This window comes from Lithobates pipiens, unplaced genomic scaffold (genome assembly GCF_037356315.1).
Source record: "Lithobates pipiens isolate NorthernLeopardFrog02 unplaced genomic scaffold, aLitPip1_a1.2 Scaffold_16, whole genome shotgun sequence".
Taxonomy (NCBI): Eukaryota; Metazoa; Chordata; class Amphibia; order Anura; family Ranidae; genus Lithobates; species Lithobates pipiens.
The window spans coordinates 225,157,743-225,184,145 of record NW_027507748.1 but is presented as its reverse complement, the minus strand read 5'-3'; the positions used below and the strand labels follow the sequence as shown (position 1 = coordinate 225,184,145).

At 41.7% G+C, this 26,403-nt stretch overlaps 1 protein-coding gene across 1 annotated transcript in view; it reads right to left on the bottom strand.

Moving 5' to 3' along the window:
• The window catches only part of HEATR6 (HEAT repeat containing 6), a 116,183-nt gene that overhangs the window by 21,592 nt on the left and 68,188 nt on the right, over positions 1-26,403 (bottom strand). Inside the window, exons 11-15 of the mRNA XM_077481143.1 lie at positions 24,406-24,505; positions 21,747-22,105; positions 13,404-13,526; positions 13,173-13,259; positions 8,461-8,595 (exon numbers count right to left, since the gene is read on the bottom strand). Of these exons, the coding sequence (XP_077337269.1) occupies positions 8,461-8,595; positions 13,173-13,259; positions 13,404-13,526; positions 21,747-22,105; positions 24,406-24,505 (804 nt within the window). The remainder of the gene's footprint in view (positions 1-8,460; positions 8,596-13,172; positions 13,260-13,403; positions 13,527-21,746; positions 22,106-24,405; positions 24,506-26,403) is intronic.

Sequence of the window (26,403 nt, the reverse complement as noted above, 5' to 3'; positions counted from 1 at the left end):
GCCTGAGAAACTTCTGAGACTGGGGAGAGATCGGAACATGTAGGTATGCGTCTTTTAAATCTACTGACGCCATAAAACATCCTGGCGTCAACAGATTTCTGACCGAAAAAATTGAGTCCATTTTGAACTTCCTGTACCTTATGGACTCGTTTAAAGGTTTTAGGTTGAGAATCAACCGAAATTTCCCTGTCGGTTTCTTTACTAGGAAAACATGGGAATAAAACCCCTCCTGCTGTTCTTGCAGGGGTACCTGTACTACTACGCCCTGTTGCACCAGTTCCTCTAGAGAGGACTTCATGGCCAGGGCCCTTACTGGGTCCCGCGGGGTGTTGGTAATCAGGAACCTTTTTGGGGGGTCGTTGACAAACTCGAGTGAGTAACCCTGCGCGAGAATGGTCAGGATAAACTGATTTGAAGTTATCCCTGACCACTGCGGAAGAAATTCTTGTAGTCTTCCGCCCACCCGCAGAGACGAGTCATTGCGATTTTTCGGCCTGTGTAGGAGGACGGAAGAGAATTCCGCCTCTACCCTTCGGCTTCGGGGCGGACCAACTTTTCCTTCTCCCCTGCAACTTGCTGTCCTGATCCTGAGTTTTTTGAGGTCGAAAAAGACGTTTTGGTACCTGCTTTTTCTTTTTGACCGGAAAGGATCTCTTTTTATCGGCTGTCCTGTCAAGAATATTATCGAGGTCAGAGCCGAAGAGCAAGTCTCCTGAAAAGGGTAACCCACACAGCTTATTCTTTGAAGCCGAGTCACCCGGCCAGGTCTTAAGCCATAAGGCTCTTCTTGCAGCATTAGTTAGAGCTGCTGACCTGGCTGATATCTTAATTGCCTCAGCTGAGGCATCTGCAACATAATCCACTGCCGTAATCAGGGTAGGAAAAGAATCTAAAATTTCCTGCTTAGGGGAATCTGCGGCTATATGTGACTTTAACTGGTTAATCCAGTATTCTAAGTTTCTGGCTACACACGTTGTGGCCATTGCTGGTTTTAAATTGCTCATAACTGATTGCCATGATCTCTTGAGCAAAAGATCCATGCGTTTGTCCATCGGATCTTTCAAAACTCCCATGTCCTCAAAGGACAGATCCGTGGACCTTGAAACCTGGGAAAAGGCGGCATCCAGTCTGGGCACCTTGTTCCATACTGCTGCAGGGTCCTCCTCGAAAGGAAAACGCCTTTTGTGGGCTTTGGAGAAAAAGGGCTTTTTCTCTGGATCCTGCCATTCTTTCCTAATGGCCTCAGAGATGACCGGATGAACTGGGAATGTTCGGCCCTTAGGCTCATCCAACCCAGCATACATGCGGTCATGGAGTGATAATTCCTTTTTCTCCTCACTTAAACCAAGCGTAGCATGAATGGCTTTAAGGAGCCCATCGACCTCTTCAAGGGACAGTTTGAATTTAGAGGGGGCTACCTCAGAATCCTCCAACTCCTCTTCCGAATCTTTAACGGAAAGAGCAGTGGACTGCTTTTCCCTATCTGAAGGGTCTTCAGGCAGAGATTCTAACACCGGGATTGAGAGAGACCCCTGGGAAGACTCTGAAGTGGAAGGCTGACTAGCAGCCGGGTTTGCTAGTGAGTCACGAAAATTCTGGATCGTGGCGTACAGCTCCTTCTTTACAGAGGCCACCAGATCCTCACATACAGAGGCAGATTCCTCCTTAACTAAAGAAGTAATGCAGGGACTGCATAAGGTTTTCTTCCAATTTTCTCCCAGCTTGGCCCTGCAAGAAGGACATCTTTTCTTTGGGTCAGAGCTCTTAGCCTATGAAGAAAAAGACAAAAAAAGGGAAAAAAAACAGGGAACCCTTAGTGAGACCCAGTCTCAGCTTTGATAGGGATCACCACACAGGTGCACTGAGAAGAAACCAGTCAGCTTCTAGTGCCCAGACAGGCCCCTTGCCACCAGGGGGGAAAAAAGGAGAGAGAGCGAGACCAAACGCCAGGAAATATGAAAAGAAAGGCAGACTTTAACTGCTGCCTCTTACCTGGGCTTTGCTGGTGCCTGTGCCTGTCCCCACCGCTGCAGACGCTGAATCTTCCATAACAGGTGTGCAGAGATCCACTTGTGGCTAAACGCCGCCTCCGGAGTCACGCCGTGCAGCTGCACCGGACCGGAAGCGGAAATAGGCACCAGCACCTGTCCTCCCTCCTCCCCCCTGCGTCCACGCCGGAAACGACGTTTCAGCTGACCCGATGACCCGCTCTGTCACTTCCGGCGCGACCGCCGAAAAAAAACATGGCGGCGGCACACGCGCGCCGCCGCGCCTACGAACGTGCGGGCCACCGAATCTTCGGCTCTCTCCGAGCACAAGAGGGGAAGAGGAGCCCGCTTGCTACCGCTGACGAGGCGTGGGTAGGTCGGGAGGACAGCGGGTCTCTTAAAGGAGGAAAAAAAGGGAAAGAAGCCTAGTCCCTCAGGAACACCTAAGAGAAACAGACTCCCTCCCAAAAGGTGTTCCCTCCGGGCCGGAGGAAACACAAAAACTGATGTGTGGTAGGGAGGCGCCTCCCTTTAAAGTCTGGAGGAAGAAGGTGTTTCCTAACGAGGAGGGTGGAGTCGCTATCTCTCAGGTGCTGTCCTGAAAGACACCTTGGGAAAAAAGTCTGATAAACGTATGAACCGAAGACCCAGTCGCGGCCTTACAGATCTGAGCCATAGAGGCCTGATGATGCACCACCCAAGAGGCACTAATTGCCCTAGATGAGTGTGCTCTAACATGACAATCACTTGAAGAATCCATTTGCAAAATAGTGGATTTTGATGCTGCCTGTCCACATTTTGGACTCTCTGGCAGTAGAAACAAAACATGTGTTTTGCGAACCTGATCGGTCGCCTTTAAATAGTTTCCGATCGCTCCTGCTACATCAAAGGAATATACTGCCTTCTCTTCCCTAGATTGAGGCTCTGGGGAGAAAGAAGGAAGAATAATATCTTGGTTTAAATGAAAACCTGTTACCACTTTTGGTTGGAATTCAGGATGAGGACAACCACCTCATCCTTATGCATGATTAAATATGGCTCTTTACAAGACAGAGCTGCTAGTTCCGATACTCTTCTAGCAGAAGAAATAGCAATCAGAAAGATTATCTTTCTGGTCAAAAAAAGGACCAAGGAAATTTCTCGTAAAGGCTTAACGGCTGATTCAGCAAAGCCGATAAGACCAAATTCAAATCCCGAGGATTAGAGGTGCCTTGATGGGGGGATTAATCTGTGTTACCCCTGAATAAACTAAGCACCAAGATTAGGAAGCAAAAGGCCATTGAAAGGAAACACTGACAAGGCCTGGATCTGGCACTTGATGGAAGTCAAGGCCAACTTAATTTCAGATCCCATTTGCAGGAAATCAAGGATCCTGCCTATGACATACATCCTGGGGTGCCAACCCCTGGATCCACACCAAAAAACATACAGTGGTGTGAAAAAGTGTTTGCCCCCTTCCTCATTTCCTGTTCCTTTGCATGTTTGTCACACTTAAGTGTTTCGGAACATCAAACCAATTTAAACAATAGTCAAGGACAACACAAGTAAACACAAAATGCAATTTGTAAATGAAGGTGTTTATTATTAAAGGTGAAAAAAAATCCAAACCATCATGGCCCTGTGTGAAAAAGTGATTGCCCCCCTTGTTAAAACATACTATAACTGTGGTTGTCCACACCTGAGTTCAATTTCTCTAGCCACACCCAGGCCTGATTATTGCCACGCCTGTTCACAATCAAGGCATCACTTAAATAGGAGCTGCTTGACACAGTAAGGTCCACCAGAAGATCCTTAAAAGCTACACATCATGCCGAGACCCAAAGAAATTCAGGAACAATTGAGAAAGAAAGTAATTGAGATCTATCAGTCTGGAAAGGGTTATAAAGCCATTTCCAAAGCTTTGGGAATCCAGCGAACCACAGTGAGAGCCATTATCCACAAATGGCGAAGACATGGAACAGTGGTGAACCTTCCCAGGAGTGGCCGGCCGCCCAAAATTACCCCAAGAGCGCAGCGACGACTCATCCAAGAGGTCACAAAAGACCCCACAACAACGTCCAAGGAACTGCAGGCCTCACTTGCCTCAGTTAAGGTCAGCGTTCATGCCTCCACCATCAGGAAAAGACTGGGCAAAAATGGCCTGCATGGCAGAGTTCCAAGGAGAAAACCACTGCTGAGCAAAAAGAACATCAAAGCTCGTCTCAATTTCTCCACAACACATCTTGATGATCCCCAAGACTTTTGGGACAACATTCTGTGGACCGATGAGACAAAAGTGGAACTCTTTGGAAGGTGTGTGTCCAAGTATATCTGGCGTAGAAGGAACACTGCATTTCATAAAAAGAACATTATACCAACAGTAAAATATGGTGGTGGTAGTGTGATGGTCTGGGGCTGTTTTGCTGCTTCAGGACCTGGAAGACTTGCCGTGATAAAAGGAACTATGAATTCTGCTGTCTACCAAGAGATCCTGAAGGAGAATGTCCGACCGTCTGTTCGTGTACTCAAGCTGAAACGAACTTGGGTTCTGCAGCAGGACAATGATCCTAAACACACCAGAAAGTCCACCACCGAATGGCTGAAGAAAAACAAAATGAAGACTTTGGAGTGGCCTAGCCAAAGTCCTGACCTGAATCCTATTGAGATGTTGTGGTATGACCTTAAAAAGGCCGTTCATGCTCGGAAACCCTCTAATGTAACTGAATTAGGACAATTCTGCAAAGATGAGTGGGCCAAAATTCCTCCAGGACGCTGTAAAAGCCTCATTGCACGTTATCGCAAACGATTGGTTGCAGTTGTTGCTGCTAAGGGTGGCCCAACCAGTTATTAGGTTTAGGGGGCAATCACTTTTTCACACAGGGCCATGATGGTTTGGATTTTTTTTCACCTTTAATAATAAACACCTTCATTTACAAATTGCATTTTGTGTTTACTTGTGTTGTCCTTGACTATTGTTTAAATTGGTTTGATGTTCCAAAACACTTAAGTGTGACAAACATGCAAAGGAACAGGAAATGAGGAAGGGGGCAAACACTTTTTCACACCACTGTATGCCTGAAGGAGATCACCCACGATCCTTTATAAAGTGGGATTCAACAGTTACACCTGTTAAATTTTTCAACCATAAGGTAGGATGGAATACCGGACCTTATGCGAGAAGGTCTGCCTATAATGGCAGAGTCCAAAGGACTCCTACTGCCATCTTTATGATCTCAGTAAATGAAGATCTTCTGGAGCCTGCTGGGGCCACCAGAATCACCTTCTTTCGTTTTTGCTTGATCCTGCGGAGAAGGCGCGGAAGTAGAGGACTTATGCATCTGTTCTGGCTGCTTGCAGATCCCTTGTTCCCGACACAAAATTGTCGACTTTGTTGTTGAATCTAGACGCGAATAGGTCCATGTCCGGAACACCCCATCTCTGACATGCCACTAGGAAGATGTCGGGGGAAAGAGACCATTCTCCCGGAAATAATTGTTGGCGACTCAAGTAGTCATTCCTGGAATGACAGTTGCCGATAGGCAAGGAATGTTGTGTTCTGCCCAAGCTAGAACATTATTCACCTCTTTTTGGGCTGCACCACTTCTTGTGCCCCCCTGGCGATTGACGTAGTCCACAGCTGTGGCTTTGTTGGACTGCATCCTGACAGGACAGTCCCGTAGTCTGACCGTCCCAGATTCTAGGGCCAGACATACTGCCCGAATTTTCCAAAAGGCAAGGTCCTTTAACCTGGTCCATCTCCCCTGGACAGAATCTTCTTCCCGGGCTTCTCCCCAGCCTAGAAGGCTGACATCTGTTGTTAACACTTTCCAGGATACAGGTAGAAAAGATTTTCCCTTTTGCTGGATAACAACCACCAATTTAGGCTCTGACTTATGTTGGGAGCCAGGCATAAAAAACGAAGGCCTGAATCCTTTTATTCCAGACCAACAGGATGGTGTTTTGAAGCAGTCCTGAGTGAAAACTGCACGCAAGGGACGACCTCAAAAGGAGGCCACCATTTCCCCCAACAATCTCCTGCCCAGCCAAATGGAAGGATTTCTCTTTGTTTTGATAAGTTGAATTAGTCCTACAATGGAACTGATTCTCCTACCTTCTTCTGTATGGTATCCATAACCAGCCCCAATTACTGTAAACTCCTTGATGGTTTTAAGGAGGATTTTCCTAGGCTGAGTATCCAACCCAGAGATTCTGTGATCAGACTCTGGTTTAGACCTGAGATGGAATTATCTATTAAAGGTAGATTGTCTAAATAGGCTCGGACTGTTATGCCTTGAGCCCTTAATCTGGCTAAAGGAGGTGCCAGAATCTTTCAGAAAACCTGTGGTGCTGTGGCTAAACCGAATGGCAGGGCCACAACTGAAATTATGATTTTACATTTCAAGCGCAGAAATTTCTGGTGAGCGAAAAAATTTGGCTCATGGAGATATGCATCTTTGATATCGATTAAAGCCAAAAACTCCCCTCCTTGCAGGATGGACACAACCGATCGGATTGCGTGAAAGGATCAGATGATTAAGTGCCGATTTGGATCTTTGAGATCTAGAATGTGTCTTACCTCTCCGTTTGGTTCTGGAACCATGAAAGGTTTGAATCAAACCCTGTGCCCTGTTCCACTAAGGGAACCTCTGATATCACCGACTGGGATAATAGAGGATTCAGAGCCAGAAAGAGAAAGAGAGACTTCTTTTTCTCTGGATCCTTGGGAACATTAAAAAAAACAAGGAGACGGAAACTCTCGGAACTCTAGTTGTAAGCTAGAGAAAAATTGCAGAAGCCACCCATCTGTCTTGACATTGTTCCTGCCACATCTTGAGAATTGCAGGAGCCTTACTCCTACTCAAGCAAGGGGGGGCGCCCCTTCATGAGGAGGCTTTAGCATTCTGCTTTGTGGGCTTTCTGCCCCAAGATCTCTTCTGACCCTGGTGCTGCCCTTGGGGACTTTCCCTTGAACCTGACGGTTGAGGCCGTCGAGACTGCCTAGAGGCTGATGCCTCTGATGTATAATATATACAAGGATTGAAGTGTTTTATGCAACAACAGTTCCCCCTGACGGCTCAATCTGACCAGCCGCATCCCTCTCAGAGGAGTATGACATTCTTTTGGAAATGGATTTAGTTTACAGTGAAAACCATTGACCCCTTTAGAACCCTTAGAGGAGTTCCTGGTTCCATTACCACTCATAGCCTGAAGCATAAAGCAGAGGCACTACCAGCAAAAGAATGTACATTGCTAGGCTATAGTCCAGCCATGTAAGCTGCTATTAATCCTAGCCTGTTAAAGTATAACGTGTCAAAAGGGAAAATGCCTGTGTCACTAACCTGAACAAGCCATCCTCCTGCTGTCCCTCCACAGCCAGCAGCAGCTACACATACACAGCGCTTTAATACTTCATACACGTGTGGCCAGCGTCTGACATGTTAGCCACGCCCCCCGCCCCCCCCCCCACCGACTGCCATAAAGAGAAAAGGGTCACTTGCCAGTGCGATCACGCTTTTAAAAAGGTATTGCTATGACATGAACCCACATGAACACAAAATGTAAGTTGAGTGTAAACAACGAATGCCCCACACATCAGGTACTATCGCTAATGGAGTGAGGGCAAGAACTGTAGGTCCCTCATATGCCATAAAGGCATTTAAATCATTACCTATTAACCTCCCCAGTAGTATTCCTGAGTGTGGCTCGGGGTTAAATTTCAGTACCATTAGCAGTAACCCCGAGTCACACTTGAGAATGTCCATGGCAACCAAAAAGTGTCCCTTTACATCAAAAGCGGTTTTAGACCAGCTGGAAAACAGTGATAGTCAATTAGAACACTTGCAGAATTGAGTGATAGTGATTCATGGGGAAATAAATTTTTTTTTTTTTAATAATAAATTTATAGTTATTTATTAGAATTCATGATCTTGTGTTTTAAACTTTATCGTACCTGGGATGTCTACTAGACTCTTGTTTGGACAGATTTAAGTAATTCCTAAGAATTACAGGCCTAAAATATAAAACATCAAATTTGCATGCAAAACAATGTACCACTTTGAGATTAAAAAATCTGACAAGATCAGACCGCCAGGGAGGTTAATAAATTTGGGTACGGTTTTTGTTTTTCACCATTTTGCAGGCACACAGATTTACCACATTTGAAATCCTTTTTTCACAACACAACCTCATCTTTTACAAAAAAAATGTGCATTATATATATATAAGGTTTCTGAGCACCAACATTCATTTTAGTCTATTTTTTTTCCAGAAAATTTAGAAGTCAAATGCTGTAAATATTGTGCAACATAAAAATTCAATTTATTCTACAGAACCTCTGCTTTCGGAAAATATATAATATTGCACTTTGTCTTAATCTGTAAAGCAGAGTCTTTTGTGGATTAACGGATTGTTTAAACAAGTATCAAAAGGTTGCACTGACTCTTCTTATGCTAGAAAAGAAAATATTTTACCTTTCACATTAACAAATACTTACTGGTAACCTGGTAAATGCCTCTGGTAAGACAGATGACAAGGCGTCACAAGCAGTTGTTTGAAGGGTAGGATGTTGCTCATTCTGCAAGGCTGCTGGTAAAGGACCATTCAGAATCATGTTCCAAAATGCTACGGCCTGAAGCATAAGAAAAACGTATACTGTGAGTTAGTTACAAGTTAAGAAAAATAGGTCTTTTTATTGTTTACAGTTTATGTTGCCAAATGTTTAACCCCTTTCAAACCAGCCTTGGAACCCCTTTAACTGGCTAGTGTGCTGTGGGTGGGTTGTCTGCCTGATCACATGACAACAGTGGCTGTTGCAGTGATCACATGATTGGGAGCTAGAACTGCCTGTCTGACAGCTCGGTCACTGTGCTGGGAGTGCATAGTGAGTGCACTCCTAACACAGAAACCTTTCCCTACCTACGGACACATATGTGCGGCCACCCTCTTTGCCACTGCACATATGTGTTATGTAGATGGAAAAAGGTTAAAGTGTACATCCACTTTTGCAGCCAAATTGGACCACCACCTAATTTTGTTAAAATGTAATTGTTTAAAGAAAAATACTTTCCCATGGGGAACTGGTCAATCTCCTAAAAACAGTAGTAAAAAACTGGAGCTTCACTGATTGGGGTTATGGGCATGCTCTAAGGCGGCCCTAGAAAGTTTTTTGCCAGTGTCCAATCACCTGAAGGCAGCCAGCCTATGTTCCATGGTCTAAGGAAGCCAATCAGATGTTCTGTACTGTACAATCGAGATAAAATATCTAAAATAAAGCTGCTTACCATTTTGGATGATCTTGCCTGACAAATCCAGCACTGAAAAATCCTACATCAGTCTCTTGATCTATGAGGGAGCTGTGCTTGCCACAATTATCCCTGTCTCAACTGTGCTAGCAGATCTTACTATTAGTTCTAAACTAGATTTAAAACACAGTCTCTGAGAAGACTGAGCCACAACTTCTACTAATCCTGATCTAAAAGGGATGAAGTGTGCAACAAGAAATGTAAGGGTGCAATAAGGATGGCTAAGATAAAACATGAAAGACACATAGCGGAGGAGAGGGAAAAAAATCCCAAGAAATTCTTTAGGTATGTAAACGGTAAAAAAAAGGGAGGACAGACCATATTGGCCCCATAAAGAATGAGGAAGGAAATCTGGTTACAAAGGATGGGGAGATGGCGAAGGTTTTGAATTTATTCTTCTCCTCAGTCTTCAGTAACCAAATTTGCAGTGTTTATCCTAAAGCACCTCCATGGTTAAAATTAGTCATGGGAAACTTAACATTAATAAATCACCTGGACCAGATGGCTTGCACCCAAGGGTACTTCGAGAACTCAGTCAAGTAATTGCCAGACCATTGTTCCAAATTTTTACTGACAGTCTGACTGGAATGGTACCAGCTGATTGGAGAAAAGCCAATGTAGCACCAATATTAAAAATTCCCTGGGAATTACAGACCAGTTAGCCTACCATCAATAGTATGTAAACTCTTGCAGGGGGTGATTAGATTTTATTAAAGAGAACGGTATCATTAGCAGTAATCAGCATGGATTCATGAAGAATAGTTCTTGCCAAACCAATCTATTAACCTTCTATGAGGAGGTGAGTTGCCACCAGGATAAAGGAAGGCCCATAAGCGTTTACTGTACAAAAGAAGGTCCGTTGGCACAGGCCATATCGTGAGTACATGGATTGAAAACTGACTACAAGGGCGAGTTCAGAGGGTGGTGATATATGGGGAGTACACAGAATAGTCAGGGGTGGTAGTGGGGTCCCCTAGGGTTCGGTGCTGGGACCAATCCAGTTTAATTTGTTCATAAAGGACCTGGAGGATGGGGTAAACAGTTCAATCTCTGTATTTGTAGATGATACTAATCTAAGTAGGGCAATAACTTCTCCGCAGGATGTGGAAACCTTGCAAAAAGATCTGAAAAAATGAATGGGTTGGGCAACTACATGGCAAATAAGGTTCAATGTAGAAAAATGTAAAAAAATGCATTTGGGTGGCAAAAATATGAATGCAATTTATACACTGGGGGAGAACCTCTGGGGGAATCCAGGATGGAAAGGGACCTGGGGGTCCTAGAAGATGATAGCAGCAGCTTGGCATTGCATGCCATTGCTGAGCCAAACAAAGCAAACAAAATATTGACACGCATTAAAAAGGAACTAACTCCTGGGATAAAGCAATAATTCTCCCACTCTACAAGACTCTGGTCCGGCAGCACCTGGAGTATGCTGTCCAGTTCTGGGCACCAGTCCTCAGGAAGGATGTACTGGAAATGGAGCGGGTACAAAAAAGGGCAACAAAGCTAATAAAGGGTTTAGAGGATATTCGATATGAAGAAAGGTTACAAGCAATTAACTTATTCTCTCTGGAGAAGAGACACTTGAGAGGGGATATGATTTCAATTTACAAACACTGTACTGGTGACTCCACAATAGGGATAAAACTTTTTCACAGAAGGGAGTTTAATAAGACATGTGGGCAATTAAAATTAGAAGAAAAGAGGTTTAACTTTAAACTATGTAGAGGATTATTTACTGTAAAAGTGGCAAGGATGTGGAATTCCCTTCCACAGGCGGGGGGGGGGCATAGATAGTTTCAAGAAACTATTAGATAAGCCCCTGAACGACTGCAATATACAGGAATATACAATGTAATATTGACATATAATCACACACATAGGTTGGATTTGATGGCCTTGTGTATTTTTTTGACCTCACCTAGTATGTATCTATTTTTTAAATTGTCATTTAGGCATGCTGTTTGAAAGTGAACACATAAAAATATAATGGGATTCTCTCAAATTTGACTGCAAAAGGGGAAATACACTTTAAGCATCCAAATAAGTATGCATAAAGCAGGCTTATTACTACACAAATCAGTTGCCAAATAAGCAGAGCTTCTTTTAATTCATGAGACATTTGGCTGATACAAACATAAAGGCCCCTTTCACGCAGGCTTTCCGATCAGGTGCGCCTTTCAGTTTTTCAGGTAGACCTGATTGGACTCTCCATTCAGCCCAATGGAGTGACGGATGTCAGTGGTGACATGTCCACTGACACCCGCCACTATCTGATCTTGTCCGTGGAATCCAGATGGATGGAGACCCTATTTTCCATCTGTCTGGCGGATCGGATGAAAAAAATAAATAAATTAAAAATAAATAATGGACAGGCGGTCTGTTTTCATCCGACCTCCACATAGAGGAGAGCTGGACTCTTGACAGGTCTGTCTCAGCACAGTGATCGGAGACTGACCCGTCATCCGCCTACTCAGCGGGGGATCAGCCGATCAATCCACCGCTGAGCAAAGCAGAGTTCGCTGGGTGGATCGCCTGTGTGAAAAGAGCCAATTTTTAAAACAAACTTACATAATATATTTGTAAACATAATGTAACTTTCTAACTAATCATTTACTTTTTATTTAAATTATATGAATTTATATTGTCTGTAAACCTGGTTCATGAAATATGACCTAAGCACATATCTGTAGTGTTTTCTTATCTCTCTCCAAAGCACTAAGTCCCGTGTCCTTTTGCTGTTTTGTTGCTCTGTTATCAGCATGATAACTTTCCTGCAATCAGCTGTCTTGCCTATATGCCAAGAATCCACTCCTAGTGCTGAACAGGAAGATAACTTCTCTAACATGATGTGCACGGTCTAAAAAATATATAAAGCTGAAGACAGCAGACATGCATGTAAAATTTATGTAGGGAGAGCTTTTTCAACCCTGTGTATCATCTGAGGCTGTACACTTCACTGGGTATATGTGAGGGTTTATATCCACTTTAATGTCATTTCATAAATTTTAACAGACAGTTTAAAAATCAAACTTACAGCAGATATACAAGAAAGTGCTACTTAAAGCACTTGTGTGAAATCCCTGGTGGTCCTATTAGTCCCCTTGCTTTCCTATTATAAACTGACCACACTAAACAGGAGAGCACACTGGTCAGTTCTATAGCTATGTTGGGAACTCAGAGTACTCTCCTCCAATTATCAGACTTGTCTGTCCTGACATGCCCTCACTGCACAGCCATTCACTGAGAAGCTCAGTGTGCTGCTGCTTCTCCTCTTATGCAGCTGAGAACAGAGGTAATGTGATCGCTTATAAAAAGGGACAAAAAGGTATTGATAATTTTTTTCTTCTTTTATGCTCGCCAGACATAGGTGTGCAAAAAAGGAAGGGGAAAAACAATATGAAGTGCAAAAAAATAATAATAAGACAACTCACCTAAGTTTGGAAGCCTGAGGGGATGGTTACAGCCTCCCAACCGGGAAGGAAACCTCTGGGCACCAAAACACACGCACAGAAGGAAAAAGAAAAAAAAAAAAGAAAAAGAAAAGGAAGACGACCAACAGAGCAGAGAAGAAACCTCCATAATTCTCCCCTACTGTTCCTGGCCAACACAGCCCCTGGGTCCACTGCCGCGGAGATGAGGGTAGCTGACTTAGGAGGCCTCTGCACCCAGCACGGTGGCCTGAAAGTATCAAATAATGAACTAGTGATGCTCCTGTTAGGCTCGAGGAAACACAAATAACTGGGGTGCAAGTGTAGTCTATTAGTTTTTATAATGGTAAACGTGTTTCCTGTTTGTAGGTGGGCGGAGACATTGCTCTTAATAATTTCCTGGAAGATGTGTTGAGAAAAAAAAAGATAGATATTAATGCTGAAAACCAACACTATGATGGAGCACTTACCTGATTAACAGTCACTCTCTTTTCAGCTGGGATTAACAAATCAGTTTTCTGCTGCTGGACTATCCCAGTTCCCAGCTCCTCTAAAAGCTTAAAAATATACAAATGTATTATAAAAGCAGCAATTTAAAATGTTCTTATCCAAAAATAGGTTTGCAAAGACACAAATATACCGAATATGTACTCTCTCATAACAGAACATAAAAAAAAAAAAAAAAATAGAACCCACTTTACCTTTGCGCCATGCAGCTGAATTGATGCATCCATCTCCTGCATACATTTGCAAGCAACCTCTGCCAACTCCATGAGATAGCTATGTGCCATATTGAAATATCCCTTTACCAGACGAGCCAACACCTGAACAATATGTAATGTTTAAAAATGTTGATATGTTTCTGAATAGTAACCCATGCATAAGATTTAAAATTCCAGAATAATCTTAAGAAGAAAACGTTAACATTAAATGTAATGATCTGTGCAGGAAGCTGTAGCATGTAGTAGCACTGGGTTATGTTTGGCTTGGTGGACAAAATTATTGCAAACCCTGCCAACTATGGTCAATCTACTACAGTGGGACAGGGTGGGCAGCCTTCCAACACATGTACCACTGCATAAAGTGAAGAGGGTAGCATGGCAATGTTGTATATTATGATATATGTATATTTTATTGCCTCGTTTGTTGACACTCAAGTTCAGGCCTTCCACCTGCTGACTTATAAGTTTACTGAACTCTAAAAAAATAGCTCTACTGAACTAGAGGGCCATAAACTGAAAATAACCTTGGGCCCAAAGTACACTTCATTCTTCACTGTCTGCAGCTTACCTCTACAAATACTGCATTTTAGTATTAAAAAAAAATCTGATGAACCATAGGTTGGCCAACCATACCCAAGCGACATAAATGCAGCATTCACCTTTCCCGAAAGGACTTCAGTTTAAAACGTAATTTTACCCAAAACCGATTATAAATGTAGACAAGTAAAAAGGCGCAATACTCTAGTACCTCAGTAAGACTATAGAAAAACCATAGTAGTTCAAAAGCAGATATCAGGAGGGGTAGATGAGCGTGGATGAGTGTGTTAGGGCTGCCACCAATGGAGACCAGAAGAAAATTCCAGTGAAACTGAGAGAAAAACAAGGAGAGGAGCACCTCTGTGTATATTAGAGCTGCAACCAACGATGAATTTGTCTGTCGACTAATCTATTGATTATTTTTTCGATTAGTCAACCACTATCCGATTATTTTTTTTATTTTTTAATGAATCTAGCGTTTTTTTATTTGATTAGCTAATTAATCCATTGGATAACCTTGAGAGTATTGTATTGCAGAGTATTGTATTGCATTGTATTGCAGAGTATTGTATTGCATTGGCTGGCAGAGTATTGTATTGCATTGGCTGGCAGAGTATTGTATTGCATTGGCTGGCAGAGTAGTGGTATGGCAGAGTAGTGGTATGGCAGAGTAGTGGTATGGCAGAGTAGTGGTATGGCAGAGTAGTGGTATGGCAGAGTAGTGGTATGGCAGAGTAGTGGTATGGCAGAGTAGTGGTATGGCAGAGTAGTGCGTGGCATTGGCTGGCAGAGTATTGTGTGGCATTGGCTGGCAGAGTATTGTGTGGCATTGGCTGGCAGAGTATTGTGTGGCATTGGCTGGCAGAGTATTGTGTGGCATTGGCTGGCAGAGTATTGTGTGGCATTGGCTGGCAGAGTATTGTATGGCATTGGCTGGCAGAGTATTGTATGGCATTGGCTGGCAGAGTATTGTATGGTATTGGGCTGGCAGAGTATTGTATGGTATTGGGCTGGCAGAGTATTGTATGGTATTGGGCTGGCAGAGTATCGGGCTGGGTATGGAGGAATTGCTGCTTCCATCCGACCTCTCCCCTCCACTGCACAGATCAGTACAGAGAGGGGAGAGAGAAACCGGCGTCATGTAATGACGCCGGTTTGTTTACAAGTGATCGCTCCGTCGGAGAGATCCCATTGTAAACGCCTGGGTGTAGAAAGATGGCCGCCGCTTCGGAGCTAGGCCGAAGCCGCGGCCTCTCCTAAGGCCGAGACCGCGGATCACGGCATGTGCCGATCCGAGCGGGGGGACCCGTTCGGATCACGGATCGGTGACGATCCGTTGCACCCCTAGGGATGGCGGCACGGAGGGGGAGAGGAGAGGGGGACGGCGGCACGGTAGATACTAAGCACTGCCACTGTGACGCATCGACACCCCGCACGAACGTCAATGTAATCGATTACGTTGACTCGTCGTGGCAGCTCTAGTGTATATATCAAAAACACTTTAATAGTAAAACAATATCCACCAACATGGAAGAAAGTATTGTTGAGTGCATCTCTGGGCTGTGCAGGTGGGACAACAAGTCACAGTGAGTCCGCCTGTCACTGGCAAAGTGCAACACATCAGATCCCAGTCAAAAGGAAAATAACATGTGGCAATAACATCTGATCATGAGGATGGAAATGCATGAATATAACTTAACCCAAGAAACAAATATTGATGATGAAGTATACCGTAACACAAGTTAAATAAATAGTAAAAATAATAAAAGTAAATAATAATTGATAAATGAGATTAATAATAATAGAATTAGTAATATAGCAAGTGCAACTTAATCTTATAGTTTATACATGGTTATGATGTTTGAATTGTATACTGCAACCTAGCCATGTGCATGATATATAATAAAATAATTCAACGTTTTGGAGAAATTTATGAGGAAATTAGGGGAAGAGTTTAATGGGAGGGAATTATTGTATATACTCAATAATAAGTAATAAGATAAAATGAATGAATGATGAATTAGAGATAGGAATTAATAAAAAAAACTTAATTAATTTACCAAGTAAACCTATGTAGTATTCTGTGATGGAACAGTCCAATCGATCTTGATTATATATATAGTGTGTGTGTGTGTGTGTGTGTGTGTGTGTGTGTGTGTGTGTGTGTGTGTGTGTGTGTGTGTGTGTGTGTGTGTGTGTGTGTGTGTGTGTGTGTGTGTGTGTGTGTGTGTGTATAGGATATCAATTAAGGGGGGGGGATAGGTGTAAGGCAAAAACAACAAGAAGAGGTGGTGGGAGATTCTGATAGACTCTCTGGTCATTCCAGAGCATTTATGACGTCATCGTCATATTCAAAAGAACTGGCGGATGGGATGGGTGGAAGTGGATCAACAAGATCAGAGATGGGTTTATTTTGTTTAATATGAAAAAACCTTTTGAGGGTAAGATTGCAGATGTATCTGTTTAAACCTTTGAAAAGCAAAAAAGGGTTAGGTTTGTTGATGGGGGCAAAATGTAATCCTTGACTAAGGAGAGTAGAGTAGTGTCAGAAATGGAAAAGTTATAAGATGAAAAGATTCAATATTTTTACAGTTTGCGGGATCACTAGCTGAGGAAGATAGCTCATTGAGCCTCTTCACACAGCATCTTGCCACCTTCTCCCCTATGGTCCACTTGTTCTTTAAGCCTAAATCAGTCTTCTACCCTTCCCATGCTAAAAAGGACCTTATCTTGAAAGTTTTTTTTTTGTCATCTAATCAACACACTCTCTCTGCCTTCAAGACTAAAGCACTAGACTCTCTGATACACATGGTAGATGATATTATAAAATCTGATGATAAAGGAGGAGGGATAGTCTTGCAGAACAGAGGAGACAATATCACAGAAGCCCAAAGACTTCTTTCTGATAGGGCCACATACAGTAAACTCAAAAAGGACTGCACCTCTGACTTTGCTCATGAGGTTGATATTTTAGTGAAATCAGCCTTTGACAAAGGAATCATCCACAAAATAGAAGCCTCTTTCTTCCATAAGAATTTCTATCAAATCCCATTTTATCACCTGCCCAAAATTCATAAAAACTCTACATCTGCTACTTGCAGACCCATAGTAGCTGCTATGGATAGTGTGACTACCGGTTTTAGCCAATATATCGATCAATATCTGCAACCTCGGGTTCATCAGTTACAATCATATATTAAAGATGGTTCTCATCTCTTGGAACTCCTCTCACCATATTAAATGGGAATCTTCCCATGTATGGCTTTCTTTAGATGTCAATTCCCTTTATACGTCTAACCCACACCAATTTGGCCTACTAGCTCTGGAATATTTCCTAGCCCAAGAACCACTCATCAATCCCACACAAGCCGTTTTCATCTTGAAAGCTACTAACTTTTGCCTCACCCACAATTATTTTTATTTTGATGGATATTTCTACCTGCAGGGAACCACCATGGGTGCCAATTTTGCATCATTATATGCAAATCTAGCCATGAGTCATTGGGAAAATAACCACATTTGGCAACAAAACCCTTTCTCTGTGAATATGGTCTTTTTTTCGGACAATATATCAACGACATCATTGTCATCTGGGAAGGCCCCTCTGACCTCATCACCCCCTTTGTGGATCATTGCAAACACAATCCCTATGGGCCTATCATTCACCCACGTCTCCGATCCCATCAGCCTGGCTTTTATGGATTTAGAATTAGGCCATGCAGGTGACATTATCATTGCTAAGAAATATACCAAGCACACTGCTGGCAATTTCTTTTTGCACCACAAAAGCTGTCACTATCCTATATGGATACAAAAGCTACTAAAAGGACAGTTTTGTCGCTTGCAACAGAATTGCACATTAGATACTGACTATGCCTTACTAAAGTGTCCCCCTGAAAAATAAATTTATGGACAAGCAGTACCCAGAAGAATTGGTGGACAAGGCACGAGACTTTTATTCCAAAGGCAAACCCACCAAAACAGTCAGAGAACCGATAGACCATTCCACCAGATTCATTACAACTTTCCACTTCCAATACAAAAAAATACTTACTAAACATTGGAACATTCTGCAACAAGACCCTCATCTCAAAACTATTCTTCCACCGGTACCCAGAGTCATCTATTGAAAAGCCCCTAACAATAGGATTTCCCCCAGCAAACTAAAATCTATTCACACAAGCCCCAGCCCTATGACCCTTCTACCCCTTGTAGGTTTGTACCAATGCCGAAAGGCTCTATGTAAAATCTGCTCCTTTGTCCAAAACAGCTAAAAAATAAAAATCTCTTTCTGCTCCAAGGGGAAACCCTACCCGCTAGAACATTTTTATAAATTGTTCATAAAGATTTCGTGGTCTATAAACTCACATGCCCCTGCGGACTAATCTATGTTGGCCACACCATCTGCCCCCTAAGGCAGCGGTTCGGCCAACATAGAAGGTTCATTGAAGGGGGTAAGGGCATGCAGTGTCCCATGGCATTTTGCCCAATTTCCCAAAAAACCGACCACTGGCCTAACAGTATGGGTCATTGAAAAAATTCCCAAATCCCTCACAGAAGCCAAACGTTTCTGTGCGCCAGAGAGACGTTCTGGATTTATAACCTCGATGTTCTTTCACCAGGTGGCTTAAATGTGAGTATCGGGATCGCGACTGCATTTTGATTATTTTAATATAGACTGTTGGATGTTATTTTAACCTTGCGTTGTTTTTATCACAGACTCCCCCCTCTCCTTCTCTATTCCACATAGGGGTGGTGGGTTCATATTTCTGTGAGTATATGGTAATCTTGCCCTGAGATAAGAAACAGTACAGAACATTATATATCATGTAAGGCTAAACATTATTTAGTATAGCTCCATTCACACCCACACTAAACTCCCCCACCTTGCTCTTGTTATTTTTGCCTTCCACCTATTTACCCCCCCTCCCCTCCTCCTCCCTTAAATTGATATCCAATCCATCTATATTTCAATATTGATTATTCCATCACAGAATACTACATAGGTCTACTTAGTGATCGATTGAAAGACTGTTTTTTATTAATTCTATATCTATTCCTATCACTAATTCATCATTCATTCATTTTACCTTATTACCGATTATTGAGTATATATAATAATAATTCCCTCCCATTAAACTCTTCCCATAATTGCCTTATAAATTTCTCCAAAACATTGATTTTAATTTATTATACATCATGCACATAGCTAGGTTGCAGTATACAATTCACACATTATAACCATGTTTAAAACGAAAAGATTAAGTTGCACTTGCTATATATTACTAATGCTATTAATAATCCCATGTATCAATTATTTATTTTTACTATTTAACTTATGTTATGGTATACATCATCATTATGTATTGGTTTCTTTGGGTTATATTCATGTATTTCCATCATCATTATGGGATGTTATCACGTTATTTCCTTTGACTTCTCCCCTTGCTCCACTATACAACACTGTCACCTTATTCTAGAGGTGCACGATTAATTATCAAGAATTGTTATGGCAATCTTGACTAAACTGTTTAAAGATTCTTTCTAAGCAAATAATTCTCTCTGCTCTTCTGAAGCCAAAGCTGTCAAAAGAAAGGAAAAAAAAAAAAAACAACAACAACAGGCAGCCTGCCAAGAATCAAAACATTCTTTATCAGTTGAACTTAAGTATAAAGATTGTAACAATTTGTCAATGAAAAAGACTGTAAGTGAAAAGAGTTTAACCATTTAAACACTAACATTTTCTGACATTTATCAGACATATATTGACATTTTTTTTTATTAGACACCCTAGAAAATAAAATGGTGGTTGTTGCAATATTTTATGTCACACTGTATTTGCGTAGTGGTCTTACTTTAATGAATTAAAAAAAAAAAAAAATAAAAAAAAAACCAGTAAAGTTAGCCCATTTTTTTTTTGTTTAATGTGAACAATTTTACATTGAGAATCGTGATCTTTTTATTCTAAGCCAAAAAATTGTGATTCTAATTTTTGCCAGAATGGTGCAGCTCTACCTCGTTACATTTGTTATGCTTGATAAAGGAGCACGGCTACCATACAACTTGTAGCATGCACGCTTAGAAACATTTTTGTGATGTCACCACCCTGTGCCTAGCTGTTTGCGGTCCAAGTCTTGCTTTGGGATTGACATCGCGTGGCCATTTTCCTTCATTGCGGTCACCAGCTAGGCTCTTTGGAGCTGCAATGCAGATTTCTACAGGCTCCGACTGTCCACCGTCCTACTCCTCCCTGGGATCTGATGTGCTGCACTTTGCCATCAACAATTGGACTCACTGTGACTTGTTGTCCCACCTGCTCAGCTCAGAGATGCACTCAACAATATTTTCTTCCATATGAGTGGATATTGTTTTACTATTAATGTATTTTTGATATATACTCAGAGGCGCCCCTCTCCTTGTTTTTGCCATGTTATAAATGGAACATAGTGGCTTGGGTCAGCCAACCAATTACATGTCTTGGGTGCTTCAGTAGCAAGATCTCACTGCCATAAATACTTGTCTTGTTCCTGTCCACCTTCAAATTTTAGATGATCCCAACCAACTGCATGTTCCAGCGCCTCCTACCACATTATTCATAATATAAAAACACTAAGACTTCAGTGGCTTGTTCACATCATGTCCTTTGAGCTGTGTTTTTATGCACATTGACGCATGTGTATGGTGTTGAGGCACATAGAATACAATTGTTTTCTATGTGCCCTGATCACACCTTACATGTGCGATGATGGGGAGAGTGTTTACTCTTGTAAAGGTCAGAGCCGATATGTAGACCCAAGAACTTAAGCAAAGATGTATCACCAGAAGAGGGGAACGAAAAAGGGAAAAGGGATACTATCTCGGTATCCCTAAATAAGACTTTAGAGGCATATGAAACAATAGTGAAGTATGAAAAAAATATATTTTTTGAAAAAAAAAAATATTTTTTGAAAAAAAAATACATATAGCAATGAAGCATTCAAGAATTAAAAATCATATAGCATGATACAAAATATACAGTGAGCCCTTCATCAACCGTGTATCGACGCGTTTCACCGTGCTTCTTCAGGACGCATTCAAGGTTTCAAAGATAACAAAAGAAAGAACGGATCTCACTGACTTATAGGAAAATAAGCCCCTACATGTGGAAATATGTAGAGGTAGCCAAAAAAGACGATAATCCTGGTGGTCTAAGTATATAGATATTCGGAAAACCACCAACAACCTGTTATCATAAGTAGATCGAAAGTATTAGCCTAGCAATTTCAGGAAGGGGAATGATGGTGCCATCAAAAGCATCCAGAGCCGGTGGCCACAGTAGCAAGTATTAAAAACTTTAGCGCCAAAAAAGTACCCAATTGCTGACGGAGTATAAACTCCTACACACCAGCAGATAATGTGGTCCCTTTATAATAATTGCTGGAATAGACACATAATAGTTGGCCCCTGGGAGATAGCCTTCCGTTGATCAGCGTCTTGCCCCTGCCCCTGTCCTGAAATTGCTAGGCTAATACCTTCGATCTACTTAGGACTATTGTTTCAATCTACTTATAACCATTGTTTTGTATGTCTCTAAAGTTTGATTTAGGGATACCGAGTTAGTATCACATTCCCCTTTTTTGTTCCCCTCTAATTACGGATGTGGCGGAGTGCTTCCTCTTTTTTCTTACGCATCACCAGAAGAGTTATTCAGACATATAATAAACTGCAAAGTGGTTTAACACTCTTGATTCCACAACAAAACTGAAATATCAAAAATGTCGTTGGTAATCAGATGAAAGTTCATACCTGCAGAGCTTCCAAGCGTACAGGAGAGGGTTCATACTGGACAGCAGTGGCAGAGCTGACATCACTGTCAGAATAGGAGTCTTCCCTCGGATTAATCACCAGTGATATGCACAGACGTACTAGCCAGCATGGCTCAGCCAGTGGATGCTGAGAGTTTGTTTCACTGCTTACTTCTAATTCTGGAAACGTCTCTTTTCTCCACCAGTCAGGATCACTTAGTCGTGTAATGGTGCTAGGGCCACTGCTTGGTAGCAATGAAACAACTGGTTGCTGAAGTAGTAACTGCACCTCAGGTAGCGGTACTTGAGCAGACACAACAGCACCCAACAACGTAAGGCCTGATACTCGAACATTCACATCTACAACAGTAAATATACTAAGTCAATACCAATAAAAAGAAGAAGAACACGCAATAAATATCATAATGTTTAACCACTTCAATACAGTGCACTTATACCCCCTTCTTGCCAAGACCAAATTTTCAGCTTTTAGCGCTCTCACACTTTGCATGACAATTACTCAGTCATGCAACACTGTACCCGAACAAAATTTTTATAATTTGTTTTCACACAAATGGAGCTTTCTTTTGGTGGTATTTAATCATCACTGGGTTTTTTGTTTGCAATATAAGTACAAAAAAAGGGAATATTTAAATGTGGAGTTCCGCCCAAAAGTGGAACTTCCACTTATCTGATTCTCCCCCCGCCCTTCTGGTGCCACATTTAGCAAGGGTCTGGTGCATCCCTGTTCACTTTTTCAGGTCCGATTTCAGCCCAAATTTTTGGCTGAATCTGGACCTGAAATGGACCAAAAGACGCAACTGGCTACTGTGCAAATTCGCACCAGAGCCACAGCGGAGATATGTGAACCGGCTCCATAGAGAGCCAGTCAAAATCTCCTATTGCGAATTGGATGCGGGGTCAACCTTCATCCAATTTGCAATAGTGTGAACCCAGCCTTAATGCATGCTCAGTAGGGACCCGGCCGTGAAGCCGAAAGGCTACACTGCCGGGTTCCCTTAGCAGAACCCTATCAGCCGATGTAAACATCACATGCGGTGAGGACACCGCTGGACTCCAGGACAGGCAAGTGTCCTAATGTTAAAAGTCAGCAGCTATAGTATGTCATTGTTGACGTCACCACCCTGTCTTACTAGGAGGACAGGAGTTTGTTGAGAGCCGGCCAGCTCTGTTTTTACACGCGATTTTAAACATATAAGTGCAATATTTTTTTCTATAATTAAAAAGTTTACGCTATAGTAAGTCTCTCTTTTTGGGACCTTTACCGAACGAGATGATCACGGACTTTACAGTGGTGCCGGTGTGTGAGAAATCATTGCAGCCATCTATCCAGTGATGTTTATTCCTAAGATCTTCTGTGCAAGTAAAGGCCTTGGCTGGGTTATGGCCAAATGCCTGTTTTTGCATGCTATCTGGTAAGCAAGTTTCTCTTATGGTTGTGGTGCACTTCTTGGAGTGGATCACTGTGGTGTCATTATCATAAAGATTTATCCCATCAACTTCAAATACTGAGACATATCATTATGTTATTCAATTATCCAGATTCATAATTTGGCACTATTCTAGCGCAACTTCTCTTATCTATTCTACTTGTGTATCTCACATTAAGCTGTTGCTTTTTTGATGATGTTTTGTTGACACACTAGTGCGGTTCTAACCCCTTCTACAGTATATGTGTAGCTCCTAACTTTTACATTTTTAAAAGGGGTGGGCGGAACTCCCCTTTAAGGAGGAATTATTACACTCACTAGCCACCAAAGGCAATCTTCCTCTTCTGAGATTTTGTGAAGTGCAGCAGTTACCCATCATTAAAATCAGCAAGCCATGGGAAACTTGTCCAGAGTTAAACTGGGCATAGAATGTCAAAATAATACCTTTGACATGATGTATATTTTCAAAATGGCCATCAACTTCACGCTTCACAGAATGAGAAATGATATCCAATTCATGTATACCTGCATGCTTTTGGCAGGTCAGAGTAAAGCAAATAAAATGTGAAAATAGATCAAATTATTGCTCATTATAAAATGATATTCTAAAATGGACAGATTTGTTAATATCCCCAGAAAGGTTTATAAATAATTGGATCAGTGTAATATTTTAAATAGCTTACTGTAATTAGTAACACAGGTCTTCAACCTTATACTCAGTCAGTCTTTTTAAATGGAGAAAAGTAATTACTCTGCTGTTTGATAATATCATGTGCACTACGCTGCTGAATATGGGCCAGGGAAAGCAAGAGAGTTGTCGGAGGAGATCAAAAAGAAAACTAGAGATCAGCATGTAAGGGAAAGGTAAGGGCTATAAGACCATATTTCATGTAACTACAGACACAAATGTTAATCAAGACGTTTAAGGTCCATGGGAGTGTATCCAACCTCAATGGACGTGGCTGCAAGAGGAAAATCGACCCACACTAAACAAAGATAGTGCAAATCGTAGACAAAGAACTTCAACGTAAAAAGGTACAGCAATGTCTGATCACACCATAATTTGCTTTTTAAATGACAGTGGGCTCAAAGGAAGAAGACCTAGGAGAATTTCACTGTTGAAAGAAAATCACAAAAAGCCAGGCCAAAAAATAAAAAATTAAATTTGTACTTTTTTTTTTTTACATATAAAGAAAAATGTTTGCCAACCTTTATTGCGGATGTAGGGTTTAATATAGTTCCAAACTCTAGTAAGTAGACCTGGTTTTAGTCGATGATAAGGGGCATTGGATACCAAATTTGCAAGGCACTGCAATAACCAGAGTTAAAATGCTTTATATATCAGAACAATGGTAAACAATATACTAATATAAAGTATGCATAAGATAATACCATTTACCACAAACAAAAGATATGTTAGACTTAATATATTATAATATTCAGATACAGTACCGTGAAAAAGTTTTAGGCAGGTGTGAAGAAATTCTGTAAAAAGGCTTTCAAAATATAATTTTAATTGTTTATTTTTATCAATTTACAAAATGCAAAGTGAGCAACTACCCTTATGGCTTCAAACCAGCATACATTCTAACACTTGCACAAAGTCAAAGATTTTGTAGCATTAGAGTCAGGTGTATGTATAACCAATTATACCAAACAGGAGCTAATGATCATCAATTTCATATGTAGGTTAAAAAAAAAAAAAAAAAAAAGTCATTAACTGAAACAGCTGTGTAGGTGGCTTAAAACTGGGTGAGGAACAGCCAAACTCGGCTACTAGGGTGAGGTTGCGGAAGACAGTTGCATTTCACAGGTCATACACCATGACAAGACTGAGCACAGTAAAGAGACACAAGGTAGTTATACTGCATCAGCCAGGTCTTTCCCAGGTAAAGATTTCAAAGAAGACTAGGCTGGGACGTGCTGTTTAAGCTCTTTTGAAGAAACACAAAGAAACGGACAAACCTGAGGGCCACAGACCGTGGTCGGCCAAAGAAACTGCAGCAGATGAAGACACATCATGCTTACTTACCTTCAATATTGGAAGATGTCCAGCAGCGCCATCAGCGCAGAACTGGAGGAAACAAGTACAAGTACCAGGTACACCCATCTATTGTCCAGAAGCGGTCCTCATGGAAGAATTACAACCAAAAAAATATATATACCTCTGACGTGGAGACAAGTCTAAGCGACTCAACTATGCATGAAAACATAAGGACTGGGGTGCAGAAAAATGGCAGCAGGTGCTATAGGAAGAACAAAGTCAAAATTAGAAATATTTGGCTGTAGCAGGAGGCAGTTTGCCAAAGGGCTGGAGAGCAGTACAATAATTGAGTGTCTGCAGGCAACATTGAAGCATAGAAGAGGTTCCTTGCAAGTTTGGGGCTGCATTTATGCAAAAGGATTTGGAGGTTTAGTCCAGATAAATGGTGTCCTCAACGCTAGGAAATACAGGCAGATACCTATCCATCATGCCATATACCATCAGGGAGGTGTGCCATTGTCCCCAAATTTATTCTGCAGCAGGGTAATGACCCCCAAACTTACAGCCAATATCATGAAGAACTATCTTCCATGTAAAAAAAGAACAAGGAGTCTTACATCCACAGAAGAACTGTGGGTAGTTCTCCAAGATGTCTGGAACAACTTACCTGTCGAGTTGCTTCAAAAACTGTGCAAGTGTACATAGGTAAAGTGATGCTGTTTTGAAGCCAAAGGGTGGTTACATCAAATATTGATTTGGATTTCTCTTTTTTTTTTATCAATAAACAAAATGGAAAGTAAATAGACAGAACTATTAACACTTCTATTTCTGAAAGCATTCTTAATTTACAGCATTGTTTCACACCTGCCTAAAAAAACGTTTGCACAGTAGTGTAGGTCACAATAAAGTCACACCAATGTGACATTTTAATCAGCAGACTTTGTTGATTAGGTTGCTTGGGAAAAAAATTGCAGTTAACGCATTTTTTTTTAAAAAAAATTTAAAACAGTTTTTTTGAAGTTTTGGAAAGGGTGAGGGTTAGACCCTCTATTATGTTTTTATTGTTGTCTGTGTCCCCATTTGGGAGATTCACCATGTCTATTTGTTTCGGTGACCAGAATTTTAGAGGTGTCCCTGGAACAAGAGTTGTGGGGAAATCTTCAAAAAGGATTCCTGGTCCAAGAACAATTGTCCAAGAGGGTAAACTCCCTTACTTTGAGAGA